Genomic DNA, 27,997 nt, shown 5'->3' on the forward strand with positions numbered 1-27,997 from the left:
AAATAAATATATTCTTTCATAATATGTTTATGGTTGTCATTAGATTTCTCAGCAGAACACACTGTTCTCTTTTATTTGATCAAAATGTTTTGAAGTATATGTTCACATTAAAGAGGTAGGAAATTATCTTAGGGAAGGAAGACAATTTTCTTAAAACAGGAAATTATAATTGGTTCAACTCCAGATTTATATTAGTAATTATTATTATTTTCAATTATTTCTTTTCTTTTCTTTTTTTTTTTTTTTTTTTTTTTAGACAGAGTCTCACTCAGTCTGTTGTCCAGGCTGGAGTACAATGGTGCTGTCTTGGCTCACTGCAACCTCTGCCTCCCAGATTCAAGCTATTCTTCTGCCTCAGCCTCCCAAGTAGCTGGGATTACAGGTGCCTGCCACTGCGCCTGGCTAATTTTTGTATTTTTAGTAAAGACGGGGTTTTACCATCTTGAGCAGGCTGGTCTCAAACTCCCGACCTTGTGATCCACCTGTCTTGACCTCCCAAAGTACTGGGATTATAGGTGTGAGCCACCGCGCCCAGACAAATTTTTGTATTTTTAGTGAAGACGGGGTTTTACCCTGTTGGCCAGGCTGGTCTCAAACTCCTGATCTCAAGTGAGCCACCTGCCTTGACCTCCCAAAGTGCTGGGATTCCAGGTATGAGCCAGTGAGCCACTGTGCCTGGCCTTCAATTATTTCTGTAGATGATCATACTTGTATTATGTAGTTAAATTTTTTAGCCATACAATCTTCAAGTATACCCATCAGGAAGCAAGGCAGAGAGGAATGCAGTGATCTAAAAACTAAGGCCATGTATGCCTTATCATGTATTCCTAATGTGAACACAAATCATGCATGGTGATTGGCACAAAATATATTTAAAGACTCCTCTAGGAGTTTTATTGTTGGGGGATTTTAGGCAAGTTACTTCATTTTTCTGAACTACAGTTTTCTTTGATAGGTATTTGAATAATAGATTACTGTTGAAAGGATTTATTAGTACACAGAGGGTATGGAAAGAAGAATTGCTTATAGACTCGTAGGATCCAGATGAGATGAAGTTGCATTGATGTACATGATTAGGATAAGAAAATAGTATAAAGTTTTCATTGTTGCAGTGGTTTTTAGAATCATTTGAGCATAACAATAAAGTTGTGGAAAATAGGACAAGAAGACTGTGAGGCTATTCACATATCTCATTGGCCCAGATAGTGATGACAGTGCAAGAAAATCCAGATAAATGAGAAAGGGAGAGGGTAAAGAGTGACATAACTTCTTTGTGTGTGTGTCTGTGTGTCTGTGTGTCTGTGTGTTTTTTTTTGAAACAGGGTCTCGCTCTGTCACCCAGGTTGGAGTGCAGTGGTGTCATCTTGGCTCACTGCAGCGTCAACCTCCTGGACTCAAGTCATCTCCTACCTCAACCTCCTGAGGAGCTGGGACTACAGGCATGCATGTGCCACCATGCTTGACTAGTTTTTTGTATTTTTATAGAGGCGTGGTTTTGCCATGTTGTCCAGGCTGGTCTTGAACTTCTGGGCTCAAGTGATCCACCTGCCTTGGCTTCCCAAAGTGCTGGGACAACAGGTGTGAGCCACTGTACCCGGCTGACATAACTTCTTTTAGCCAAAAAATACTGGAAACTTAGGACTAATCGGTAGGCTTTATGGCCTGAAGATACTGTCTGACCCAGCCAGTACTCTTAAGAGCAGGGATTCTTAAGCTGGAGTCCTCAAAAAGAGAAATCTGGGAATCTGTGAATTTAGATGGGGAAAGCTTATAATTTTATTTTTATTGACCTCTAACTGATATTAAGGATTTCCTTCAGTTCTGAAGGGCTTGACCCAGCCAGTCCTCCTTTTAACAAGTCATAGTAGTGTTAGCAATACTTTTGAGTATCATCAACAGAAATCACAGATGCATACCACATTTTAGAAATTACAGCTACAGGATGGGTGCCATGGCTCACGCCTGTAATCCCAGCGCTTGAGGAGGCTGAGGTGGGCGAATCACTTGAAGTCAGGAGTTCGAGACCAGCCTGGTCAACATGGCGAAATCCTGTCTCTACTAAAACTACAAAAATTAGCTGGGCGTGGTGGTGCACGCTTATACTCCCAGCTATTTGGGTGGCTGAGGTGGGAGAATCTGTTGAACCTGGGAGGTGGAGGTTGCAGTGAGCCGAGATCATGCCACTGCACTCCAGCTTGCGTGACAGAGCAAGACTCTGTCTCAAAAAAAAAAAAATTATAGCTACATATCATGTATCATATTTCAGTTATTTTGTGTGTGTGTGTATGTATACATGTATGTATATTTGTTGTTTTAAATCTTTTCTTTTAGAGACAGGGTCTTGCTTTGTTGCCCAGGCTTGCATGCAGTGATGTGATCATAGCTCCCTACAGCCTGGAACTCCTGGGCTCAAGTGATTTTATGCTGCAGCCTCCCAAGTAACTAGGAGTATAGGTGTGTGCCATCACAGCTGGCTAATTTATTATTATTATTATTATTTGTAGACATGGGGTCTTGCTCTGTTGCTCAGGTTGGTCTCAAACTCCTATCCTCAAGCAACCCTCTCTTATCAGCCTGTCAAAGTGCTGGGATTGCAGGAGTGATCTACCGCACCTGGCCAGCATTTTAATTTTAAGTAATGTACATTGTGCCCTCGAAGACGATGTAGTCAAGGAAAGGGGAGGCTTTGGTTTGCACAAAACCACTCCCATGTTCTTAAGTCTGTATTATGCCAGGAAAGTACTGGTATTTTGACCTTATGAAATGATTGTAGGCCGATGTCGAATTCAATTTTCAGTCAACCATCCAAGCAGAACTGTTAGAGTTAACTTACGAAATCGATCTTGTACATGTTCTCCAAGTTCCTGTGAAAAGTAGATTAGCAAGAGCTTTCAGTTCTTCTGCTATATAAGCTATTTCCTCCTGGAGCAGACTGCATTTTTCCTTCTGTAGCATACTGAGATCTGAGTCAATCTGTGGTGAACAGAGCAATGTAGGTGGCTCTTGCAAATATTCCTGCAAGGCAGCTGCTTCAGGTGTGGTCGTTACTAAATCTTTCAGCAAGGAAAAGCTGGTTAACTTAGTCAGAGAGGAGAGGCTCCTTTTTTTTTGGTAAGGAATGTTCAGGGGGGATTTGAGAGTTCATAGTTTTTAGGTTTGTTCAATTCTGAAAGTCCTCATCCTATGTTCTTCCTACTTAATATCCAGCTGATACCATCTTAACAGTAGAAACTTGGTGAAACTCTTCACTGAACTTGTAATTTTGCATTTCCCATAATTAGATTTTCAGGTTTGTTCATAACCTTATCTGCCCTGGGGCTATACTAAATAAGCAATTATTTTAAAGTCACCGTAAAAACTCTGGTTTTCTGACTGTCTTTAACTGAGATTCTAAAGCTCTGAGATTATCATTTTGTTTTTGTAAATTCTCTAGTATAGTGAAATTTAGCCTTTCTACCCCTCAGGTCTTATAGTAAATCAATACTGGCATCATAGTTAAGTGCATTCATTACTTCATTTTCCAAAGGCTTGTTTTCAACTGGCACTTCATCCTAAACAACTGCACACCGTAATTTAAAGAACTGTGATCCCACTGTATGCTCTAGATCACTAGAGTCCCATTTCTGCCTGCAAAGAGGCTTTCACTGTGTTCACGCTTAAATATGTTAGACACTCAATATTATAAACCCATCTTGAGACAATTTCTGATACCAAGAGCAATATTACTGGGTATTCAGTTAGGAAAACAGAAACCATTCTAAGTCTTACAACAAAGGGACATTAGTAGCGGGTATTGATTACACAGGTACTAGAAAAGTGGAAAAGACAACTAGAGGAGATTAAGACAACCCAACAACATTAAGAACTGCTTCTATTCCCAAGGTTGATTAGAGCTAGAACTGGACAAAGCAAGGCCCATGGAGGGAGGGATTGTCCATAAGGATTTGCAGCCACAGACAAGAGAGGGATAACTACTCGAGGTAGATCTAGAAAGGCAGAAGTATCTTGGCATTTTCACTTCCCCTGCTGTCAGTCACTCCACATGTGCCTCTCATTGATCAAGCCTATTGAGAAGCCGGTTGTCTCTGACCTTCTGTCATGCTACTTCAGAAGGATCACAAATTCGATATTCGTTCATTTAAATCCCTGCAAAATTGGCACTTTTATTACTTTATGATCAGTATCATAATCAAGAGAAATAATACAGACAATATTAAACTACTTTGATACAATTTATTTATTGGTTTCATTTAGGGAATAGAAGGAGGAAAGGAAAGAATGAATTTTTAAGTGCTTAGTATGTATCATGCATTTTTTTTTTTAGGTATGAATATTTTCTTTTCTTTTTTTTTTGAGACAGTCTTGCTCTGTCCTTCAGGATGGAGTGCAGTGGCGTGGTCTCTGTTCACTGCAACCTCTGCCTCCCAGACACAAGCAATCCTTCCATCTCAGCCTCCTGAGTAGCTGGGACTACAGGCACACACCACCATGCCTGATTAATTTTTGTATTATTATTTTTATAGAGACAGAGTCTCCCCATGTGGCCCTGGCTGGTCTTGAACTTCTGGGCTTAAGTGATCCTCTTGCCTTGGCCTCCCAAAGTGCTGGGATTACAGAAGTGAGCCACCATGTCTGGCCAAGGTGTGACTATTTCTGATTAAAACATGTAATTTATCTTTAATTTTATAAAAAGTTCTTGTAAGACTTTTTTTGTTTTTTTTCCTCTAGTGGATTCTCTAAAGTAAAAAACATAATGAGTGTCATTTTGTAAGACAGTGCTTCCTTTCTGGTGATTCAGAACATATAAATTTTTGAATTTTTGCCTTGTATATATTATGGAAACAAGTTTCTCTAAGAAACTTAAATGTTTGAATGTATGCTTTCATAATCTTTGGACACATGTTGATGTCAGGAATTTGTTTTTAGCTGGCAAGCTATGAGAGCCAGATTGCCAAGCTACGGTCCGAGGTTGAAAAGGGGGAAGCATTGCGACAAAGTCTGGAATATGACCTAGCTGTTGCTAGAAAGGAAGCTGGTCTTGGAAGACGGGCTGCTGAAGAAAGATTAGCCGAGGCACATAGGATCCAAGAAAAGCTCTGTGGTAAGACTGTTTCTATTTCTTCCCATGTTTAGGGTTGTAACCTGATTGTTGTGTATTACTCCTCACTGTTGTGTGTATATCCCATATAGGGTCAGAGGTAAGGTTTTGATTCATTGACTGACTTTTGATGTACAGACTTAGCTGGGTACATATAAAAAGTCTTCTGGCAATTTTGGGGAACATTTATCTACTTTACATTAATATTTTTATGCTGTGCATATATGGAAAAAGGAGTTCAAAATTCTGTTAGTCACTTTTTAGAAGCACTTCTTCCATGAATAATCAACAGAATCACAAAGGGATTTTTGTTTGTTTGTCTTAAACATGTATTCCAGGCTCTATATTAAACTATACTAAATTCTAATTAATGATATACATGCTGAACTATTTAGGAGTGAAATGTACTGATGTTTGCAACTTGCTTTGAAGTGCATAAAATATATGATGGACTGATGGGTGGATAAATGAATGCAAACATTGATGGATGAATGAATATCTGATAAAGCAAATAAGGCAAAATGTTAACAATCCTCGAGTCCAGGTTGTGGATATATGGATGTTCACTGCACAATACTTTCAACTTTCCCTGGTTTTAAAATTTTTGTAATGAAGTGTTGAGGGTAGTATAAAAAGCCTAATGCAGTTATGAGATAATCCCATAGCAGTGGAGAGAATAGGGGGTGTGACAAGGGAGAAAATTTTGGAAGCTGGAAAGCGAATGGATGAGGAATAACTGAGTCAGAGAGACATTAAAATCCTAAGTCCAGAGTGGGGAAAGCTGAAAGAGAAATTCTTAGTCAAAAGGCTTAAGCACCAGATACCATTGGAATTATGTATGGGAGTAGCAGTAGTGAGTAAAATAAGGAGGTTTAGATGAAAGCTGTTTGAGAGGCAGATGGGTCCTTAGATTTCCTTCCAAGAGCATGCTATTCTGAGATTACTTAAGAATTACTAGTGGAAATCAAGAGGTTTAATCCCTGGAGATGGCAAAATAGAGAGTCTTTTGACTGGCAAAACCAGGAAGATTCTGAATGCTGAATATTGAGGAGCCATTCCTTCCAGCTTCCCTTTAATTAATTAATTTGTTATTATTTTTTAGAGATAGAGTCTCACTTTGTTGCCCAGGCTGGAGGGCAGTGGTGTGATCATAGCTCAGTGCAGCCTTGAACTCCTGGGCTTAAGCCATCCTCCCACCTCAACCTCCTGAGTAGCCAGGACTATAGGTGTATGCCACCACACTTGACTAATTAAAAATTTTTTTTTTGGTAGAGACTGAGTCTTGCCATGTTGACCAGGCTGGTGTCAAACCCTTGGCCACAAGCAATCCTCCCACCTTGGCCTCCCAAAGTGCTGGGATTACACGTATGAGCCACCATGCTCAGCCCCCAACTTCCTTTGTATACTGAGTTCCCCAAAAGCTAACACTTGCATTTCTACACTCTATGCCAGATGTTGGAGGACTCTTCTGTGTATCACCTGACCAAGCTGATATAGTTTGGCTGTGTGTCCCCTCCCAAATCTCACCTTGTAGCTCTTATAATTCCCACGTGTTATGGGAGGGACCCAGTGGGAGATGATTGAATCATCGGGGCGAGTCTTTCCCATGCTGTTCTTGTGATGTGGGTCTCATGAGATCTGATGGTTTTAAAAATGGGTGTTTCTCTATACAAGCTCTCTTTTTGCCTGCTGCCATGCACATAAGATATGACTTGCTTCTCCTTGCCTTCTGCCATGATTGTGAGGCCTCCCCAGCCACATGAAACTGCAAGTCCAATAAACCTCTTTCTTTTGTAAATTGCCTAGTGTAGGGCATGTCTTTGTAAAAAAAAAAACGGACTAATACAAAGCCAGGAGGAAAAACCTAATGATACTGATGTTGGAGGTTTCCCAATAAATGAGCCATCCAGATCCTTCTCCAGTGAAGACGAAAGTTGTTAACTTCTACCTTGAAGCTCAGATTCTAGGTGGTGGGTATATTAATGTATAAACTGTACTACATTTATAGTTTCTCATTTTTTTTTTTTTTTTTTTGAGAGGGAGTCTCACTCACAGACTGGAGTACAGTGGCATGATCTTGGCTCACTGCAACCTCTGCCTCCCTAGTTCAATGGATTATCCTGCCTAAGCCTCCCGAGTAGCTGGGATTACAGGCATACACCACCACGCCCAGCTAATTTTTGTATTTTAGTAGAGACGGGGTTTCACCATGTTGGCCAGGCTGGCTGGTCTTGAACTCCTGACCCCAAGTGATCCACCCGCCTCGGCCTCCCAAAGTGCTGGGATTACAGGTGTGAACCACCGTGCCTGGCCTAGTTTCTCACTTTTAATGAGAGTAGACAACCAAGTTATCAGATATATGAGGAAACCCTCTAAAATGGAGAGAAGAAATCAACTTAGAAGAAACAGAGGCTCTGCAGGGAGAACATTTAAAACAAGTAGCATTAATTTCTTCAGAGCTGAAAGAATGTATTTCATCTATAAAGTAGGAACCAGATGTTATAAAAAATGAAAACTCTTAGAAATTAAAAATATGAGGCCAGGCGCGGTGGCTCACGCCTATAATCCCAGCAGTTTGGGAGGCTGAGGCGGGTGGATCACAAGGTCAGGAGTTCAAGACCAGCCTGACCGACATGGTGAAACTCTGTCTCTACTAAAAATACAAAAATTAGCTGGGCACGATGGCAAGTGCCTGTAATCCCAGCTACTCGGGAGACTGAGGCGGGAGAATCGCTTGAATCTGGGTGGCAGAGGTTGCAGTGAGCTGAGATTGTGCCACTCTACTCCAGCCTGGGTGACAGAGTGAGACTCTGTCTCAAAAAAAAAAAAAAAAAGAAATTAAAAATATGGAAGCAGTATGAAGAAGAGGCAAGAAGGACTCTCGGACTGACCAAAGCCCACACGCCATTACATCTCTGCATCTGGTGCTACGTCTTACTGGCATTGCCACCATGCCCAAGAGAAAGTCTGAAGAGGATGCTACAGGAGATAAAGCCAAGCTACAGAGAAGATCTGCAAGGTTGTCTGCTAAACCTGCTCCTTTAAAGCCAGAGCCCAAGCCTAAAAAGTCTTCTTTTCCCCTGCAAAGAAGGGAGAAAAGGTACCCAAAGGGAAAAGCTGACACTTACAAGGAGGGGAAGAATCCTGCAGGAAATGGGGATGCCAAAACAGACCAGGCACAGAAAGCTCAGGGTGCTGGAAACGCCAAGTGAAATGTGTGCATTTTTGATAACTGTGTACTTTTGGTGACTATACAGTTTGAAATATTTTTCAACCAAGTTTTATGAAAATGCAGGCTTTGTTGTATTTTTTTGTTTAAAGCTATGTTGTTGCCCCACAGAACACGTCGTTTTTTGAGGAAGGGACTTGTGTTACTAATAGAATGTTTCCGAAGTGGATTGATGTGGGGAAAACACCTTTCCCTTCTAGTTTTGAGAGACTTCCTCTTGGCTCCCAGGAGGAGAGATTCCCTGATGTTGACACACGTAGTCACCTTGGCACAAACACCTCGTGGTGTGGAAAAACAAATTTGTTTTTATGTCCTCTTCTCCCTTCCACCTTCAGCATAGACTTAACTCCCTTAAGCCCGTACATCTCTTGGGATTGACTCCCGGTAATTGGTTGTCAGTGTATCAGGCAATCTGGACTTTCCAGTGACACCACTGAGATGGCATGCCTCAAAATAGCAGTGCTTCTGTTTTTAGATTGTAGATCTTTAGATAAATTCTGCCATTTTCATTTCACTTCCTAAAAGTCAGAGTCGGCTGGTGAAAAGTTGTTAAACAACATGTTAATGTGAAATGTCAACCCCCACTCTAAACTTTCCCTGTTCAGAACATCAAATGAGGACTTCATTGGGTTTATAGTGGCTTTCTGATTTTGGTAGTCCTTTGAAGGGGAGGGAGTTTAAAAGTTGTATACTGTTAACTTAAATACCTGCCTGCAATACTGTTATTATTTGTGAAAAATATAATTAATAAAATTGGATACAGTTTGGCTTGAAAAAAATTAACAAATTAAAAATGTGAAGGCAGAAATGAAAAATGTCCCTAGAAGCAATGGAAGATGAAGATGGAAGAAACCTCCCAGAAATTAAAAAGACAGAGGTAGAAAAATAGGAGAGAAGAGATGAAAAAATTTGAGAACCAATTTGAATAATAGGGAATAGTGAAAGAGGTAAGAGAGGAAACAAAAATGTATGATAAATCATCAATGAAATTACTCAAGATAACATCTCAGAACTAAAGGATATAAATTGCCAGATTGAAAGAGCCTATCGAATATTTACCGTATGGAAAGAAGTAGACCTACTGAAGGCATAGCATTACGAAATTTCAGAAAAATAAAGACAAAGAGAAGATTCTAAAGCTTTCAAGAGAAAAGAAAAAGAGGTCAAATGCAAAGGATCAGGAGTCAAAATGGCCTCAAACTACTTTCCTGCAATGCTGGATGAGAGACCATGGAAGAATGTCTTCTGGGGATGGCAGCTGAATGGGTGGGGGACTTTTAATGTATTTCCTTTTGCACCTTTTATACCTTTGTATTTTGAATGTTTTGAATATATGATTCATTCATAATGCAAGTAAATATAATTTAGAAATACTACTGCTAATGTAGCTGTGGCTACATTTTTTAACACGTTTTTATAAACATTTCCTCATTTTATCTTCACAAAAACTTAACTAGGGACATTCTTATTCCTAGTGAGACTCAAGAGAATCACAGAGGTTTAATCAGGTGGCAGGTGATAGAGCCAGACCTGGAAGCATTTCCTTCTTTTCTAGGTGCTGAAACAGAGCAGCAGTGGTAGTGTGTTGATAGGTGTTGGTTATTGTTGAGGTAATAGGGTAAGAGGTGAGTTGCACCTACATCTGGCAAAGTAAGTAGCTACAGTTCTAAGAGCTGGGGCAGTGGTTTCCAGCCTCAGCTTTGTGACGCTTGTGTAAGATGTGCCACAACTAGTTTGTTGTCAATAGTCAAATATCAAAATTTGTAATCTACTGTTTTTAAAAACTTGCCCTATATATTGCAGTCTTAAAAATTGATTTTTCTGTCTTCTTCTTCTCCTTTTTCTTTTCTTTTCTTTTTTAAAAAAAAATCTGAGAGGAGGTCTCCCAACTCCTAGGCCCAAGTGATCCTCCCACCTCAGCCTTCAGAGTAGCTGGGATTACAGGTGTGCCCCACCACACTCAGCTGGTTTGTTTTCTTGAATAGGACAAAAACCAATAGAGTTGCAGCCGGTGCTAGAAGTGCACCTAAACTTGGACATGCCATCAGAAATATGTCACGCTGTTTCATAGCAAAATCATCATTGTCTGAAGGGGAAGAAGAGACTGAAAAATTGTAGAATAGATTGGTTTAGAGACTGTGAACTTTTCAAGAGTTTACTGGACTGGAAAGGTTTTCAAGAGTTTACTGTAATGGAAAGGTTAATTGTTTTATCCTAAGATCATGCTGTAAATGATGTCAACTCCAATGCCTAGGTTTTGGGGCTCCTTCTTATTTAATTCATGGTTGTAAATGTACCTGTTATTCTATTCTTAATAGCACAAAATTCAGAATTTCAAGCAAAGACAAATGAAATTGAGGAAGCATTTCAGACTTCTCAGCAAAAATGGAAAGAAGAATGCAGAAGGTTTGAACATGATTTGGAGGAAAGAGACAATATGATCCAAAATTGCAATCGAGAATATGATTTACTTATGAAAGAAAAAAGCAGACTAGAGAAAACTCTACAGGTAAAATAGTTTTTATAAAGGATTTTTCCTATATGTAATACTCACCGAGATGTGTTGTACATTACTTGAAGTTATACTGGCTTTCCTTCCTTCCTTTTTCCTTCCTCCTTCCTTCCTTCCTCCCATTTTTTTCTTTTTTAGGGGCATTTTTGCTGATCGCTTTCTTAGTATATTAATAGGTATACTTTTTGGGGTAAAAAATGGCTTGTGGTCACTAATCAAATGTTAAAAGCCAACAAAGCACTTATATGGGCATATTGTAAGAAGGTAAGAATCTACAGCCTTTTGTCTAGCGACATGAAAATTTGAAATTTTAGAAACATGGGCACTGGATTTTGGTCTGAATATACAATAAATATAGAAAAATATTTGTGTGTTTATATGAGCTTCATTATCTATATAGAGCATGTTCTGTATAGACATGATATGTAACATGTTTAACTTTTACTAAAATTGTGAGCTATTTATTCCCTCATTTTTTTGTTCCCTTTTTACTCCCTAAAGTAAAAGTGGTATAAGGTTGAAGTTGCCAGTGACTTTAAAGGTAGATTTTGAGTTGTCTATATTTGCCATTTTTTTTGAAGTAACAGTTTAAATGAAAAAAAAAAGTTACATGACAAACTCAGGTATGGTGGTACATGCCTGTAGTTCCAGCTAGTAGGGAGGTTGAGGTGGGAGGATCACTTGAGGCCAGGAATTTGAGGCCACGGTGTACCATGATTGGGCCTATGAATAGCCACTGTACTGCAGCCTGAGCAGTATAGTGAGACCCTGTCTCCCCCCAAAAAACAAACAAAACAAAACAAAACAAAGAAAAAAAAACTGTGATAAAAATATTCTACCTTTACCATGGTGTAAATGGGTTTTTTGAATTCTGGAAATGTGTCTTTACTAAAAGTTAATTATACAAAAGCATTTACAAACTGTAAAAGTTTTCGTACAGTCGCTCCCATTGTCAGCAAATTTACTTTTGATTTCTTCCACATCAGTGGTCATAGTTTGTCTCTTTTGTTTACTACTGTATTGCTAGACCCTGGAACACTGGCTGGCATGCAGAAGGGCTGCATTAGTGTGTGAATGGGGGAGGTTTTGGTGGTAGCTGATATTACAAGTCCTTGGATGGGCCTGTATAACCTTCCCCACATACCACGCTTTGGAGTTATGTGGAGAGGAGGGTGATGGTGGTAGCATTTCTTCAGCCAATCAGCTTGCACCTCAAGGTAGAAGATTTTGATCTGATCTCAGTTAGCTACTTAGGAGAACTGTGCTTTGATTTTAGGCTATTGGCTTTAAACTAATCTGCACAGAGACCCGTGGGACAGTTTGGAGTTGAATTTGAGTCACTAGCCCTTGGGGGAAAAAACGCCTCAAGGCTCTTTATGAAAGCTTTCTATAAGTCAGGAGGGTAATATTTGTTAGACAGATCGCTGCTACCATCATATGGACATGAGAGGCTTTCTTTCTCATGCTTGTAAACCATAGACTTTTTTTTTCTGTTAATGTGAACTCGATTTTAAACCCTGTAGTTAGAAAACTGGGCTTCTCAGCAAATTGCATTTTATGTTTTTAGGATATTGAACCAAATTAGATGTTGCAAATGTAGTACACCTTGGAAAACCCAAAAGGAAATGCTTTTTTTCAAGTATTATTTATCTTTAGAACTAGAAATTACAGCCCGTACTTAAATTTCTTGTTTTTTGCTTTTCACATTTTTAACATTCTAGAGTTTCCTTATCCTAATTTGTTGCACAAAATTCTTTTCTTTGCCCCTTTTTCCCTTTTGGAAATACATTGTTCTATGTCAAATTTATATATAAATTATCAGGGATCATCCAGACATTTTGATCACAGGTAGCTATTTCCATATTAAATGGAATTTACTTTGTTTATATCTATCATATGATATCATATCATATATTGATATTTTGTTCAAACCTCTGAAGTTACATTTTTCAGAAAAATATATGCCTATATAAACAGGTATATACAGCCTGTTGCTTATATGTACTTATATATAGGTAATAGGTAAATATATGCCTATATAAACAAGGTATAACCTGTTGTTTAAATAACCATAGCTTCTTACTCAGATCTACATTCTGATGATCAAATTATAGTTTTATTAATGATTTTTTTTTTTTTTTTTGAGATGGAGTCTCGCTCTGTCGCTCAGGCTGGAGTGCAGTGGCCAGATCTCAGCTCACTGCAGCCTCCGCCTCCCGGGTTTACGCCATTCTCCTGCCTCAGCCTCCCGAGTAGCTGGGACTACAGGCGCCCGCCACCTTGCCTGGCTAGTTTTTTTTGTATTTTTTTAGTAGAGACGGGGTTTCACCGTGTTAGCCAGGATGTTCTCGATCTCCTGACCTCGTGATCCGCCCGTCTCGGCCTCCCAAAGTGCTGCGATTACAGGCTTGAGCCACTGCGCCGGCCTTATTAATGATTTTAACATGAATTATGATGAATTTTAACATCTATAGGTAAGGAGAGCCTCTTTGTACATTTAAACTGGGGATGAAGGAAGAAAGATAACTTTTATTGATCTAATAGTAAAGCAAAATTTTATTTATATAAAGGAAGCATTGGAAAAACATCAACAGGAGAAGAATGAGATGGAGTGTCATATCAGGGAGACAGCGTTGGAGGAGTTTAGATTACAAGAAGAACAATGGGAAGCAGAAAGAAGAGAATTACAATTTATAGTACAGGTATTTTAAAAATAATAATTCAGTTCCTTAAATATATATATATATATATATTTATTTATTTTTTTTTTTTTTGCATTTTTTAGTAGAGACGGGGTTTCACTGTGTTAGCCAGGATGGTCTCGATCTCCTGACCTCGTGATCCGCCCGTCTTGGCCTCCCAAAGTGCTGGGATTACAGGCATGAGCCACCGCGCCTGGCTAAATATATATTTTTAATGCTGATGATATTCAAAATTACATTAGTGGGATAATTGACTTGCTTAAAGGGAAAATAATTTCTAGTTTTGATTCTGGAAGGCCATGTTTCATTTGCTGTTACATGACAATAGGGCAACTATTACCAACAGATACCACAGTGATTTCCATTGCATACATTATGTGATTTTTTAAGAAGGATGTATATATATTTGGTATTTTATTTTTCCAATTTAAAATGTGAGACTAATAGCTGTTTTGAATAGGATAAAGAAATAGAGTAATAGCATCTGGATGTTAAAGAATCCTTACAAATCATATAATGTAGTAATTTTTGAACTCTTTTGAAGAAGTACAAATTCTTAATTATCCTGTATTCCTCCATCCCTGAAACATGCAGAATCCCTGAGGCTTCTGTAGTCCAATTTGAAAATTACTGATTACATCTAATCCCCTTTATACATGAGCAGATGGAGATTTGGAAGTTACTGACTCAGGTTATAGGCTGAATGATTAATGTGGGAAAAGACTACAGCTCTCTGGATTCTCATTCCAGTGTACTTTGCATTTTTTCAGGAGATTATATGTATTTATTTTGAAGGAGAGGTAGGAGAAACTCAAACTATTGTGTTATCGTGTGTTTTAAAGGAAATTTGTGAAGTTAATCCTCTTTAAGAAAAAAATCCATGAATCAACTAACTTAAAATTTCAAAGACATTTTCATCACTTCTTCTAATTATTTTGTGATAACACAATGTGTTTTATGTAATTTTTCTACACAAAGTGACAAATTGAAATAACCTTTATATAGATGTCAAAGATATGCATTTTTCACAAGAATGAAAAATACCCACATATAATAGTTTTGGAGTAATTGTGTGTCACAAACAACTTTGCAACACACAAGTTGACCAAAAATATGCAGAGAATAGAAGCCACTTAATTTTTTTAAGAGTAAAAGCTGGTAGTGAACAGTGGAAATACTGAATTTGTTGTATATGTCAGTATTGAAAATACCAATGAAACCACAGTTTTTCCAAACCTTTGGTCTTTGTGCAGTGCTTTTCTTCCCAGTCACTTCTTCTGTAGAATCTGGAAGGACAGTACAACCACGCTTTAGACCTCTTGTATTCTGTTTGTAGTTTGTGTAGTTAATTAGTTCATTAGTTCATTTGCTCGTTCATTCATTCTTTAAGTACTTACTGAGTTACTGCTCTGGCTTCTGAGGCTATAAAACTGATTAAGACCTGGTTTCTGTCCTGGAAGATATTTCAATGCAGGGACATGTAAAAAGAGTAAATATTGTGTGATAAAATTTTAAATAAAATGCTGTAGTACCACAAAAGAGAAGTTGATTAGCTATCTAGGAGACTGAGGAAGACTTTGCAGAGCACATGATATTTAAGCTGTTGATAAGTGTCTTAAAGCTACTTGGAATAAACAAGCAAGATAAAGTAAATTAAAATAGCCCTTTTATTTCTAAACACTCAGCCAGAGGTCTGAATTTGTAAAATGTAATTCAAAGGCCTGTGTATAAATATGTGGATGATGTGATTTTGGTCTAGTTTCTTGATCAGTCCTGTAAATCCTAAATGAAACATAGTGGTTATACCAAAGTGTATATATGAAGTCCGAAAAGAATTTAAAATTCGGCGTTTGTCTTTCATTATGATGTGTACAGAAAAATGCAGGAATATGCTCCCTGGTTACTATGAATAGTATCTTCCTTTGCTGCTTTTGTAAGGTAAATTTTATTGTATTTTGTAACTAGAATGTTTAGAACTCTGTTTCTCAATTTCTTGTCTTTTTTTGTTAATGAAAGAAAATAGCTTTTCCTTTTATAAATCAATCTTTTTTTTTTTGGGGGGGATGGAGTCTTGCTTTGTCACCCAGGCTGGAGTGCAGTGGCGCAGTCTTGGCTCACTGCCAGCTCCACCTCCTGGGTTCATGCCATTCTCCTGCCTCAGCCTCCCAAGTAGCTGGGACTACAGGCGCCTGCTACCACGCCCGGCTAATTTTTTTGTATTTTTAGTAGAGACGGGGTTTCACTGTGTTAGCCAGGATGGTCTCGATCTCCTGACCTTGTGATCCGCCCACCTCGGCCTCCCAAAGTGCTGGGATTACAGGCGTGGGCCACCGTGCTCGGCCATAAATCAATCTTAAGAAACTAGTGTGACTTTGTGTTAAATAAAACGTTTTTTAAAAACAACCTGAGGGATAGAGTGAACGTTTCTTCTCTTTTGGCTGTTGATGGGTTTAGCTTTACATACTGTAATTAGGTGTTAGTATCTTACAGTGTTCTCTTTGTGTAGCTCTCTAAGAGAATTCAGTTTTTTAAATAAGTCCTTTTTTTTAAACCTTCTCAGTGAAACCTCATCTTTAATAGACAAAACTTGTTATAATATTTCTCTCATCTGGGCTTTAGAATTCAGACCCACTATAAAAAGAAAACTTCAATTTTATGCCATGTTCTTTTTCTTTCTCGGGGATTGGAGCACTAAATAGAGGTGTCCTTCTCTGGAATATTAACGTGAGTGAATTCTTATTGGTGTTATCTAAAAAGTTATGTCGTTTTAAGATAGTGTTTCTCATTTCTTTTTTTTTTTTTTTGAGACAGAGTCTTTCTCTCTGTTGTCCAGGCTGGAGTGCAGTGATGCGATCTCAGCTCACTACACTCTCTGCCTCCTGGGTTCAAGCGATTCTCCTGCCTCAGTCTCCTGAGTAGCGGGGATTATAGGCACGTACCACCACGCCCAGCTAATTTTTGTATTTTTAGTAGAGAGGAGCTTTGCCATGTTGGCAAGGCTGGTTTCAAACTCCTGACCTCAGGTGATCCGCCCGCCTCGGCCTCCCAAAGTGCTGGGATTACAGGCGTTAGCTATCCTGCCCAGCCTTATTTAATTTTTAAATTATTTATTTATTTTCATTTTATTTATTTATTTTTTGAGACGGGGTCTCGCTCTGTCGCCCAGACTGGAGTGCAGTGGCATGATCTGGGCTCACTGCAATCTCCACCTCCTGGGTTCACGCCATTCTCCTGCCTCAGCCTCCCGAGTAGCTGGGACTACAGGCGCCCACCACCACGCCTGGCTAATTTATTTTTGTATTTTTATTAGAGACGGGGTTTCACTGTGTTAGCCAGGATGGTCTCGATCTCCTGACCTTGTGATCCGCCTGCCTCGGCCTCTCAAAGTGCTGGGATTTATTTTAAGTTTAGGGGTACATGTGCAGGATGTACAGGTTAGTTACATAGGTACACATGTGCCTTGGTAGTTTGCTGCACCTGTCAACCCATTACCTATGTATTAAGCTCAGCATGCATAGCTATTTTTCCTAATCCTCTCCTTCCCCTCACTCTACCCCTGACAGGCCCCAGTGTGTGTTGTTCCCCTCCCTGTGTCCATGTGTTCTCATTGTTCAGTTCCCACTTACAAGTGAGAACATGGGGTGTTTGGTTTTCTGTGCCTGCCTTAGTTTGCTGAGGATAATGGCTTCCAGCTCTATCCGTCTCTGCAAAAGACATGATTTCATTCATTTATGGCTGCATAGTATTCTGTGGTGTATATATAGCACATTTTCTTTATCCAGCCTGTCATCGATGGGCGTTTGGGTTGATTCTATCTCTTTGCTATTGTGAATAGTGCTGCAGTGAACATACATGTGCATGTGTCTTTACAGTAGAATGATTTATATTCCTTTGGGTATATACCTAGTAACGTGATTGCTGGGTCAAATGGTATTTCTGGTTCTAGGTCTTTGAGGAATTGCCACACGGTCTTCCACAATGGTTGAATTAATTTACATTCCCACCAACACTGTAAAAGCATTCATTCCTCTTTCACTGCAACCTCGCCAGCATCTGTTGTTTCTTGGCTTTTTAATAATTGCCATTCTGACTGGCCTGAGATGGTATCTCATTGTGATTTTTGACTTGCATTTCTCTGATGATCAGTGATGTTGAGCTTTTTTTCATGTTTGTTGGCTGCATGAATATCTTTTTTTTGAGAAGTGTCTGTTCATGTCCTTTACCCACTTTTTGATGGGGTGGTTTGTTTTTTTCTTGTACATTCATTTAATTTCCTTGTAGATTCTGGGTGTTAGACCTTTGTCAGACGGATAGATTGCAAAAATTTTCTCCCATTTTGTAGGTGGCCTGTTTGCTCTGATGATAGTTTATTTTGCTGTGCAGAAGCCCTTAAGTTTTTAATTAGATCCCATTTGTCAATTTTTGCGTCTGTTGCAATTGCTTATGGCGATTTCGTCATGGAATCTTTGTCCTGCCACAAGCTTTTGTGTTGTGGGACAGGCAATGGTAAAGCTTTGCTTCTAAACTATCATGTTCCTCCTTTTTCATTTTTCCCTTTAATTTCACTGTATACTTTATCAGTGGGATTGAAAACATTTAGAAGATGAATATATATGTTTTCATATTTATTTCATATCTAAAATTCTGTACCTCAACCAGGGAATATAGTTATCCTTTCCTTATTCATTGACTAAGTTTGGTGTATGTATCTAGTGATTGAAGTATGGGGGAGTTTGTGATGGTATGGGAAGTGTAGCTTGAAAATAATTCCATGAACTAAAGAAAGAGGAGAAAGAACAGGGAGGCAGTGAAGAAAGTTATCAGACCAGCCTTAGTAGGCATGGTCTGAGAGGCCTTAAGACAATCTAGGGATTGGGGTGCAACATATCAAAAGCTGACCTAGTAAGTACGATTGTGATGTAGTGACACCTTGGAGGAAGTTATGTGAAATGAAAGTGTTTTTAGGAATATCCTATAACAGAATACTGTGCAAATACACAGAAATAAGATATGAACATCAACAGATGAATGCAAAATATTAGGAATATAATTTTATTTTGTTTTATTACTTTCTATTTTTGAGACAAGGTCTCGCTCTGTTGCCCAGGTTGGAGTGCAGCGGGACTATCACAGCTCACTGCAACCTTTCCCTACCTCAGCCTCCTGTGTATCTGAGACCACACGCATGTGCCACGAAGCCTGGCTTATTTTAAAATTTTTGTAGAGATGGGGGTCTTCCTGTGTTGTCCAGGCTGGTCTTGAATTCCTGGGCTCAAGTGATCCTTCTGCCTCAGTCTCCCAAAGTATTGAGATTACAGGAGTGAGCCACCACACCTGGCTTATAATTTTATTTATGTAACACATTAACATATGTTAACATGTATGACAGGGAAACACCTTAAGAAAGTTTACCTTAAATAATCAAGGGCAGCAAGGAGCATTTCTTTTCTTCTGGAAAACTATGTACTGCTATCCTATTAACAAATGGCATAGAAAAGGACTCTGCCACTGATAACTTCGTTATAAAAATGCCCCTAATTTGTCTGGGCGCAGTGGCTCATGCCTGTAATCCCAGCGCTTTGGGAGGCTGAGGCAGGCAGATCATGAGGTCAGGAGATTGAGACCATCCTGGCTAACACAGTGAAACCCCATCTCTACTGAAAAAACAAAAACCAAAAACCAAAAAATTAGCTGGTCGTGGTGGCACGCACCTGTAATCCCAGCTACTCAGAAGGCTGAGGCAGGAGAATTGCTTGAACCCAGGAGGTGGAGGTTGCAGTGAGCTGAGGTCACACCACTGCACTCCAGCCTGGGCGACAGAGTGAGACTCTTGTCAAAAAACAAATAAATAAATCCCCTAATTTAGGGAAATTTAAAAGCAAGAAAGTAAGGGTCTTACCCCTTTCACCTTTGATTTCACTCCTCATGTCGGGATATAGAAGCATTATGTTTTTACATAAATAAAATGATATACCTCAATAATACTTTGCATCCATCTTTTGATGTTCATACCTTATTCTTTTAGTATTTGTGTGGCATTCTGTCATGTGGATTTTCCTAACATACTGTAGCCTCTCCCTTACCTGTGGGGCATATGTTACACGACACCAGTGGATGCCTGAAACTGCACATATGCTGTGTTTTTTTCTATACACACACGTACCTATGATAAACTTTAATTTATAAATTAGGCACAGTAAGAGATTAACAATGTAATAATAGAAAAATCATAACAAGATACTATAATGAAAGTAATGTGAATGTGTCTTTCTCCCACTCAAAATATCTTATTGTACTGTATTCACTTATTTTTGGACCTAGGTTGACTCAGGGAAACTGAAAGGGAAGATGAAACTGCAGATAAGAGGGAATATTGTATTTCAGCAGTCTCTTATTGGTGTACATTTTACTTCTTTAAAAATTTTTAGCTCCAATTAATGATTCACTAAGATTCTTGTCCATATCTTTGAGCAGTCATACAAATGATTCTTCTGTGTAAATGCCTAGAAATATAATTGTTGCATCTACAAGCTTATGGATTCATAATTATGATACATATTATACAAAGCACCAGTTTATACTCTACAGCAACAAACACTTTTTATTTGTATAACTTTGCTGGTCTTGGGGACATAGAAAAGAGGAACTTGTTCTGGGTCTTTCAGGAGATAATCTTGTAATAGATTAAGGTTGTGGTTAGCTATATTGATGTATTTTATAAGCTACAAAAGAGGAGTATATTTAGCTCTGATATTTTTCTAACTAGTGTAATTCTTCAGAATTGGAATGGAACCGTATTTTGGATTCTGAGAAATGTTGTTTATATGAGTATATATAAAGAATTATACTTTTTGGGCTGTGTTTCTGGAAGATATGGAAAGAAAGCAAGTTTATTTTCTAACAGCCAAATGTAGTTTCCTTTGATGTTAAATGTCAGTTTAAAAGCAAGCCTCATTTTAAAATTATTTTGAGTTCAACAACCCCCTCTAGTGGAAAAAAAAAGAAACTTCCTCAATTTCCAGTGTCCTTAATATGATTTTATTTCACACACAAATAAGAATGCAGGTAGCTTTTGGTTTGATTAGAAAATATGTTCTGTAACAGAAATTTTAAAGTTACATTTATTTGGGATGGAGGCAAGTTTCTCTGTAAATTGCACGAGGTATTTTTGTAGATTTTTTGGGGATTTTCTTGTGTGTTACAGTGCATCTCAGAATTTATATTGATAAAACCATAAACTTAAAGCAAATATTTGAACATACAACCCCCCCCCCCAGGGATTTATATATAATCAATGCCCAGTATAACCAGCAATACCATTAATGTAACAAATACCACCTAGATCATGTTAGTGTTTGTTACGTCTACTTGAACTGGAAACAAACAGTAAATTGTTGTATCATTGAAGACAATTCTGAATCACTTCCCCATCCTGCCACCACTTCAGGCCCAAAAGAATAACTACCATTCTGAAGTTGGTGTTTAATTTTCTGTCTGTATACATTGACAGTATATTGTATTATTTTTTGTTTTAGGATATACATTAGAATATCATACAGGATGCTTCTTTGTCCAACTTATATTTTTCACTTTTTTTTTTTTTTTTCAGACAAGGTCTCACTCTGTCACTTAGGCTGGAGTGCAGTGGTGCGATCTTGGCTCACTGCAACCTCTGCCTCCTGGGCTCAAGCAATCCTCCCACCTCAGCCTCCTGAGTAGCTGAGACCACAGGCACATGCCACTACACCTGGCCGATTTTTGCATTTTTAGTAGAGATGGGGTTTTGCCATGCTGGCCAATCTGTTCTCGAACTCCTGAGCTCAAGTGATCCACCTGCCTTGGCCTATCAAAATGGTGGGATTACAAGTGTGAGCCATCATGCCTGGCCTACTTGTATTTTTAAGATTTGTTAAAGTTAATAAAATAGCTTCTGTTCATTCAATTTGACTGCTGTATAGTATTTTATCTTGTGCATGTGCCATAATTTACTCATTACCTGACTGCCTTGTCCATTTTCTGTTGCTTATAACAGAATACATGAAGCTGGTTAATTTATAAAGAAAAGGAATGTATTCTTGCAGTTCTGGAGACTGAGACATCTAATGTCAAGGGACTGCATCTGACGAAGGCCTTTTTGCTGGTGGGAACTCTGCAGAGGTCAAAGGCTGCACGGGCATTGCATGGTGGTGGGCTGAGCATGCCAGCTCAGGTCTCTTCTTGTAAAGCCACCAGTTCCACTCCCATGATAACCCATTAATCCATTAATCCATGAATGGATTAACCCATTCACAAGGGCAGAGCTGTCATGACCCAGTCCTCTCTTAAAGTCCCCACCTCTCAATACTGTCACATTGGGGATTACATTTCAACGTGAGATTCGGAAGGGACAAACATTCAAATCATAACACTGACATTGAGATTTAAGTTCTTTCCGAATTTAAATTATTACAGACAGTGATTCCATGAACATCAAATCTTTTTATGTGGGTATGTGTTTAGTGTGTATGAAACATGTGCCAAATTGTTCTCTTAAGTGGGTGTAACAATTTCAAAGAAGAGTTTCTTCTCATTCACAGCCTCTAGGTATTTTTCAGATTTAATTTCTTTTGAAATAGGGTATGTGTGAAATTGTATCTCATTCTTGCTCAAATTTCCACTTCCTTGACATTGACCATGTTATGTTTATTGGCCATTCATATTTCTTTTTTGTAAGTGCCAGTTTATATTTTTTGCCTTTTTTCTTTTGGATTTTTGGGTATATTTTTACTGTTTAATAGGAGCTTTTGGCTGAGGATGGTGGCTCCTGCCTATAATCCCAGCACTTTAGGAGGCTGAGGTGGGAGAATTGCTTGAGCCCAGGAGTTCGAGACCAGCCTGGGCAACAGAGACACTATCTCAATGAAAAAAAAAAATGTATATATTAGCCAGGCATAGCGGCACACACCTGTGATCCCGGCTACTAGGGAGGCTGAGGTGAGAGGATTGCTTGAGCCTGGGAGATCAAGGCTGCGTTGTCCTATGATCACAGCCTGGGCTACAGAGTAAGACCCTGTCTCCAAAAAAAAAAAAAAAGTGTTTTTTTTTCTTTTTAAAAATATATTTGGTAACTAACCCTTGGTTATGTATATTCCTTTTGCAAACATCTTTTTCTTCTTTGTAGAGACAGAGAGGCAGTTTACATTGTATATGATGAACAGTTAATTTTTTTTTTTTTTTTTTGGACAGGGAATCTCACTCTATCACCTAGGCTGGAGTGCAGTGGTGTGATCTTGGCTCACTGCAACCTCCGCCTCCCAGGTTCAAGCGATTCTCCTGTCTCAGTCTCCTAAGGAGCTGGGATTACAGGCGCCCATCATGCCCAGCTAATTTTTTTTTTTTTGTATTTTTAGTAGAGACGGGGTTTTACCATGTTGGTCAGGCTGGTCTTGAACTCCTGACCTCAGGTGATCCACCTGCCTTGGCCTTCCAAAGTGCTGGGATTACAGGCGTGAGCCACCGCACCTGGCCTAGTTTTAAATTTTAATGTAGTTGAGTTTGTCAGTATATTTCTTTATAGTAGTGATTGTTTTGTCTTACATAACCCAAAGTCCTAAAGAGAATGTGTATATAGCATGAGATGGGATCTAATTTTGTTTTTCCAGATAGATAGCCAAGTGTCCCTGTACTAGTTATTCAATTGTCCGTTCTTTTACCACATATTGATTTATAATGTCATTTCCATTATACATCAAGTTTTTTCATATCTAAGACTTTGTTCCTGGGTACTCTGTTCTGTTTCACTTGCATGTTTGTTTCTGCAGCAGTACTAAATTGTTTTATTCACTATACCTTTAGAAAAAGTCTTGATATCTGGTAGAGAAAGTTCCTCTGTCTTTATTCTTATTACTTTTAGGGGTGGGGAAGGGGTTATTCTTGGCCTTTTACTTCTCTATGTGAGTTTGAGAAATGGCTTATTATATTCCATCAAGAGACCTTGCTGTAATTTTGATTAAAATTAGATTGCATTTATATATCAATTTGACATAAAGTTGACATCCTTATAATGCTTATCTCTTTTATTGTCCATCTTTTAATATTTTTACTCTTATTTTCTGAGAGATTTTCTCAATTTTGTATTGCAGCCTTTCTCTTACATTTTATTTCATCTTTTGGGTTTTTAATTTCTAAGAGGTCATCATTGTTATTTGATGATACCTTTCTTAGTATATTCTCCTTGTTTCATGTTTGTAATGTCTTAATTTAACTCTTTGAGTGTATAAGTCATACTTATTTTGAAGGTGCTTTTCCCCCCACCCCTCCCTTGATGGTCTTGTCTTCTTTTCGAGACTGGGTCTTGCTCTGCTGCAAAGGCTGGAAATGCATGGCTCACTCATGGCTCACTGCAGCTTGAACCTCCTGTTCTCAAGCCGTCTTCCCACCTCAGCCTCTCGAGTACCTGGGACTACAGGTGTGCACCGCCACACCTGGCTACTTTTTTCTATTCTTTGTAGAGACAGAGTCTCACTGTGTTGCCCAGTCTGGTCTTGAACTCCTGGACTCAAGTGGTTGTCCCACCTTGGCCTCCCAAAGTGCTGGGATTACAGGTGTGAGCCACTGTGCCTGGCCTGGTCTTTATTTTCTCTGAGTGTTTGGCCTCATTTTGTAGTAGCCTCTGGGTTTCACATGAGAAGTGATATAGTTTGGACGTGTGTCTCTGCCCAAATCTCATATTGAAATGTAATCACCAGTGCTGGAAATAGGGCCTGGTGGGAGGTGATCATGGGGGCAGATTTCTCATGAATGGCTTAGCACCATTCCTCTTGGTACTATCCTCATGGTAATGAATGAGCTCTCACAAGATCTGGTCATTTAAAAGTGTGTAGTGCCTCCTTTGTCTTGCTCCTGATCTGGCCATGTGACGTGCCTGCTCCCCCTTCACCTTCTACCATGATTATAAGTTTCCCGAGGCCTCCCCAGAAGCCAAGTGATGCCAGCATCATGCTTCCTGTACAGTCTGCAGAACTGTGAGCCAATTAAACCCTTTTCTTTATAAATTACCCAGGCTCAGGTATTTCTTTATAGCCATGCGGGAACAGCCTAATACAAGAACCTTTCCTCAAATGTCCAGTGATTCTAGACTGTGTGTTTATATTTAAGAATGAGGCACTAAAAAGCTGAGAAGAAGCTCTTTGGATAGGGAACCCTTGCATTGAATTGGGGAACCTTACGATGTCTTTTTTCTCAGCCTGGTTGTTTTCCTAGAAAGAAATCTTTAGTCTCCTCGTTATATTGCTGTGAGTGTAGGAGTCAGTGTTCAGGGCACTGTGAGGTCTAACTGCCCACTCTGCAGATTTTGCTTAATCTCATTTTTAATAAGGTGTCTTACCCCAACCTCCAGTTGTGTTTGCTTTTCATATGCTCAGAACCTCTTTTGATCAATCTCTCTAGTTTGTAAACTCCTTCCCTTTTTCCAGGATATGGAGGGGAATTTTTCAGGGAGGGAGCTGGCAGAGGCAACCCAAGAGTATAAAGTACTGGTTATAGAGGCTCCCAGCAATGCTCCTGTATTCATTTTTACTATATAGCTTGGCTTCAGAGTTAGCTGTTTTGCTAGGGTCTGAATGTTTGTGTCCCTCCTAAATCTGTATGTTGAAACCTAATCACTGTTGGAATGGTATTAGGAGGTGGGGTCTTCGGGAGATTATTAGGTCATGATGGTGGAAACCTTAAGTAGAATTGGTGCCTTTATAAGGGACTGAAGAACCAGAGTTCTTCCCTTCCACTGTGTTGGGACACAGCTAGAAAGCATTCTCTATAAACTATAAAGTAGGCTCTTGCCAGACATTGAATCTGCCAACACCTTGATCTTGCATTTCCCATCTTCCAGAACTGTGAGAAATGCATATCTCTTTTTTTTATAAGCTACCTAGTTTATGGTATCTTGTTATGGCAGGCTGGATGGACTAAGACATTGTGCCTCCAATTTCTGAGCTTTTGTGGCTGTAAATCAGCTTGCTACTAGGCTTCTCCCTTTTTACACATTTAGAAAAGGTGAAAAAGCTGAAATCTAAGTCATGATCACTTGTCCGTTTGCTTTCTATCTTCCAATTTGCTTCTGACATCTTTTGTTGTCTGTCATTTTCTCCACCATTCATTGTTTCTGCCATTTGTTTTTATTTTTTACTTTCATTTAAGTGGCATTTTAGGAGAGATGCTTAGCTATGTTTAATCAGATCTGTTTAACTAGTGGTCTCCTCTTGGTGTTCTTTTTAACTTATGATCTCATAGAACTGCAGTCTCACTTTTCATCTCATATTTGAATTCTGGTTTTACCAAATGTTTTTAGTATTAGAAGTATTTTAACTGTTGTGTTGAATGTGCCCCTGTTCTTGAGCTTTGATGATTTTCTTGGTTGGGCACGTTGTCTTTTGTGTGTTTTGTTCATTTCTGCCTTTGTTATTTTTTCTCTTTCTTACTTTTGAATAGTTTGCATATTTGCATAGTTTCCATGCCATTCTTTGCAATTTCCTGATACTTTGGTGGCTTTATTTTGATCTTCTATTTATAAAAAGAGTTGGAGTTCTTACCTTTCTTACTAGTTTGTTTTTCCCTCTGAACATCTGTTTGAGGACTGAACTTCTGTATTTAACACTTTTCTGCAGGTTTATATAATGGTGACAGGATGGTAGATGCTTAGCTGATGTGGTGGGCGGCCCTAGGCCCTGTTGCCTATTTGAGATTTATTAAATGCCGTAGACTATTTTGTTGGGGGTTCTATATACAAATTTTTGTGTTGACATAGATTTTCTGTTCTCTTGGGTATATACGCAGTATTAGAATTTCTGGGTCAAATAGTAATCTTATGGTTAGCTTTTTGAGGAACTGATGGACTGTTTTCTAATGCTGCTGAATGACAGTATGAGTAATGTTTGAGAATTCCAGTTTCTCTACATCTTTGCCATCACCTGTTATCATCAGTCTTTTTGATGATAACCGTCTTAGTGGCATGAAATAGAAGTCCTTATTTAACATCATTCATAGGTTCTTTGGAATTGTGACTTTAAGTGAATGACGTAGAATGAAACCAGTTTTAGCATAGGTTAATTGATATAAATGAGTTAAGTTCTTGGAGCATATTTCTGGTAAAAAAAAAAAATCACTAAACTTCCAAATAAAGACCCAAAACTCATATTAAACATTAAAATAAATGTTATGTATATATACATTTAAGAAAGCCTAATAAAAACAAGTGGTTTTGATTTGCATTTTTCTAGTGACTGATGATGTTGAACACCTTTTTATGTTGTTGATTGTGACTTTTCTGGTCAAAATCTATGAAGTGTGTATTCTTTATCAGGTGTGGCCAATGAGATCTCTACCTGTTTGTAGATGGTCAGCTAATGAACGGACAGAAGATTTTCTTAAATGCTGTGAACTAATAAGTCTTCTAGCCTTTGCTGAGTGGTTTTTTTCTGTATGTTGGAGTATGCATTCAATGCTTTTGTGGGCTGATTAAAACTCTGGCTTAGCCTTCACTTCCTACTTGCACAGAGGCTCAAGGTCAGCCAGAGATGAGAGAGTGGGGCCTTCTCAGGGACTAGGCATAATATAGCCTTGCACTTGAATGGTTTTCTGGATGCCGGGAATATGTCAGAGCTTTTCAAAGGCTATATATATGCCCGTTTCTCTGTGGCTGGGGCTTTTGGGGAGCTCCAACCCTGTTCTTCTCTCCTTCCCCACAGTACTGGCTAGGCTGCTGGATTCCATAAGCTACTACTATTCTGAGGCAATTGATTTTTGAGGCTTTCAGGAGCTGGTGGGGAGGGGATGAGTATAGTACAAGTTAAAATGCCACAAATCTCACTGCTCTTACTGAGATTCAATGGTTTCCTTGAGTAAATGCTTTTTGGATTACTACAAGTTTTTGGTTAATTTAAAGAGTTAATGAGAAATTAGATTCAGATAATTTTTGCCAGTGTTCTTGTTGCTTTTATGAAGGAAAGGATCTTTGGTGGTACTTTATCTGCTGTTCTGGAACTGCTTATGTTCTTTGAGGATATTTTGAAGTTTCCTTGTTTTTAAATATCTGTTTATCTTAGGTTGCCCCTCCCTCTTTGCCATTATTTGATTTAGGTTTTATCTTCATGTTGGAGAATTTTTAAAAATATCATGTTTTCTCATTTTAAGAGTGAAGGACTAAAAGGTTTCCTAGAAACTTTGAGTGTCTAGGTGAGGCTTTTCAACCATTATCTTTACTATAGGATTGTTTGGCTAGATATAATCCTTCCCCCTTCTCCATCTAACTTAAGAAGAAGTAGAAAATAGGAAAGCTGAATAGTATGGTAATCATTACATAGATTGAGTTGGTGTCAAAATTGCTGGCCCATATTGTTTTACCAATGAATAAAAGAAACATTCAAGGAGCTAATAATTCCAGTTTTATGTAAACTCCTCTAGAGAATGGAAACATCTTGATA

At 38.7% G+C, this 27,997-nt stretch overlaps 1 protein-coding gene across 6 annotated transcripts in view; it reads left to right on the top strand.

The window, feature by feature from the left end:
* Positions 1–27,997, top strand: part of CCDC171 (coiled-coil domain containing 171) — a 398,768-nt gene that overhangs the window by 21,472 nt on the left and 349,299 nt on the right. For 3 of the 6 annotated variants that reach the window (XM_007969189.3, XM_007969188.3, XM_007969192.3), the window contains exons 4-6: positions 4,927–5,101; positions 10,646–10,836; positions 13,410–13,541. In XM_007969189.3, coding sequence (XP_007967380.2) covers positions 4,927–5,101; positions 10,646–10,836; positions 13,410–13,541 — 498 coding nt within the window. Of the gene's footprint in view, positions 1–4,926; positions 5,102–6,965; positions 7,069–10,645; positions 10,837–13,409; positions 13,542–27,997 lie in introns of those variants that run through there. The other 3 variants (XM_073021619.1, XM_007969191.3, XM_037998369.2) reach the window with 2 other exon arrangements.

The sequence above is a fragment of the Chlorocebus sabaeus genome, chromosome 12, assembly GCF_047675955.1.
Source record: "Chlorocebus sabaeus isolate Y175 chromosome 12, mChlSab1.0.hap1, whole genome shotgun sequence".
Taxonomy (NCBI): Eukaryota; Metazoa; Chordata; class Mammalia; order Primates; family Cercopithecidae; genus Chlorocebus; species Chlorocebus sabaeus.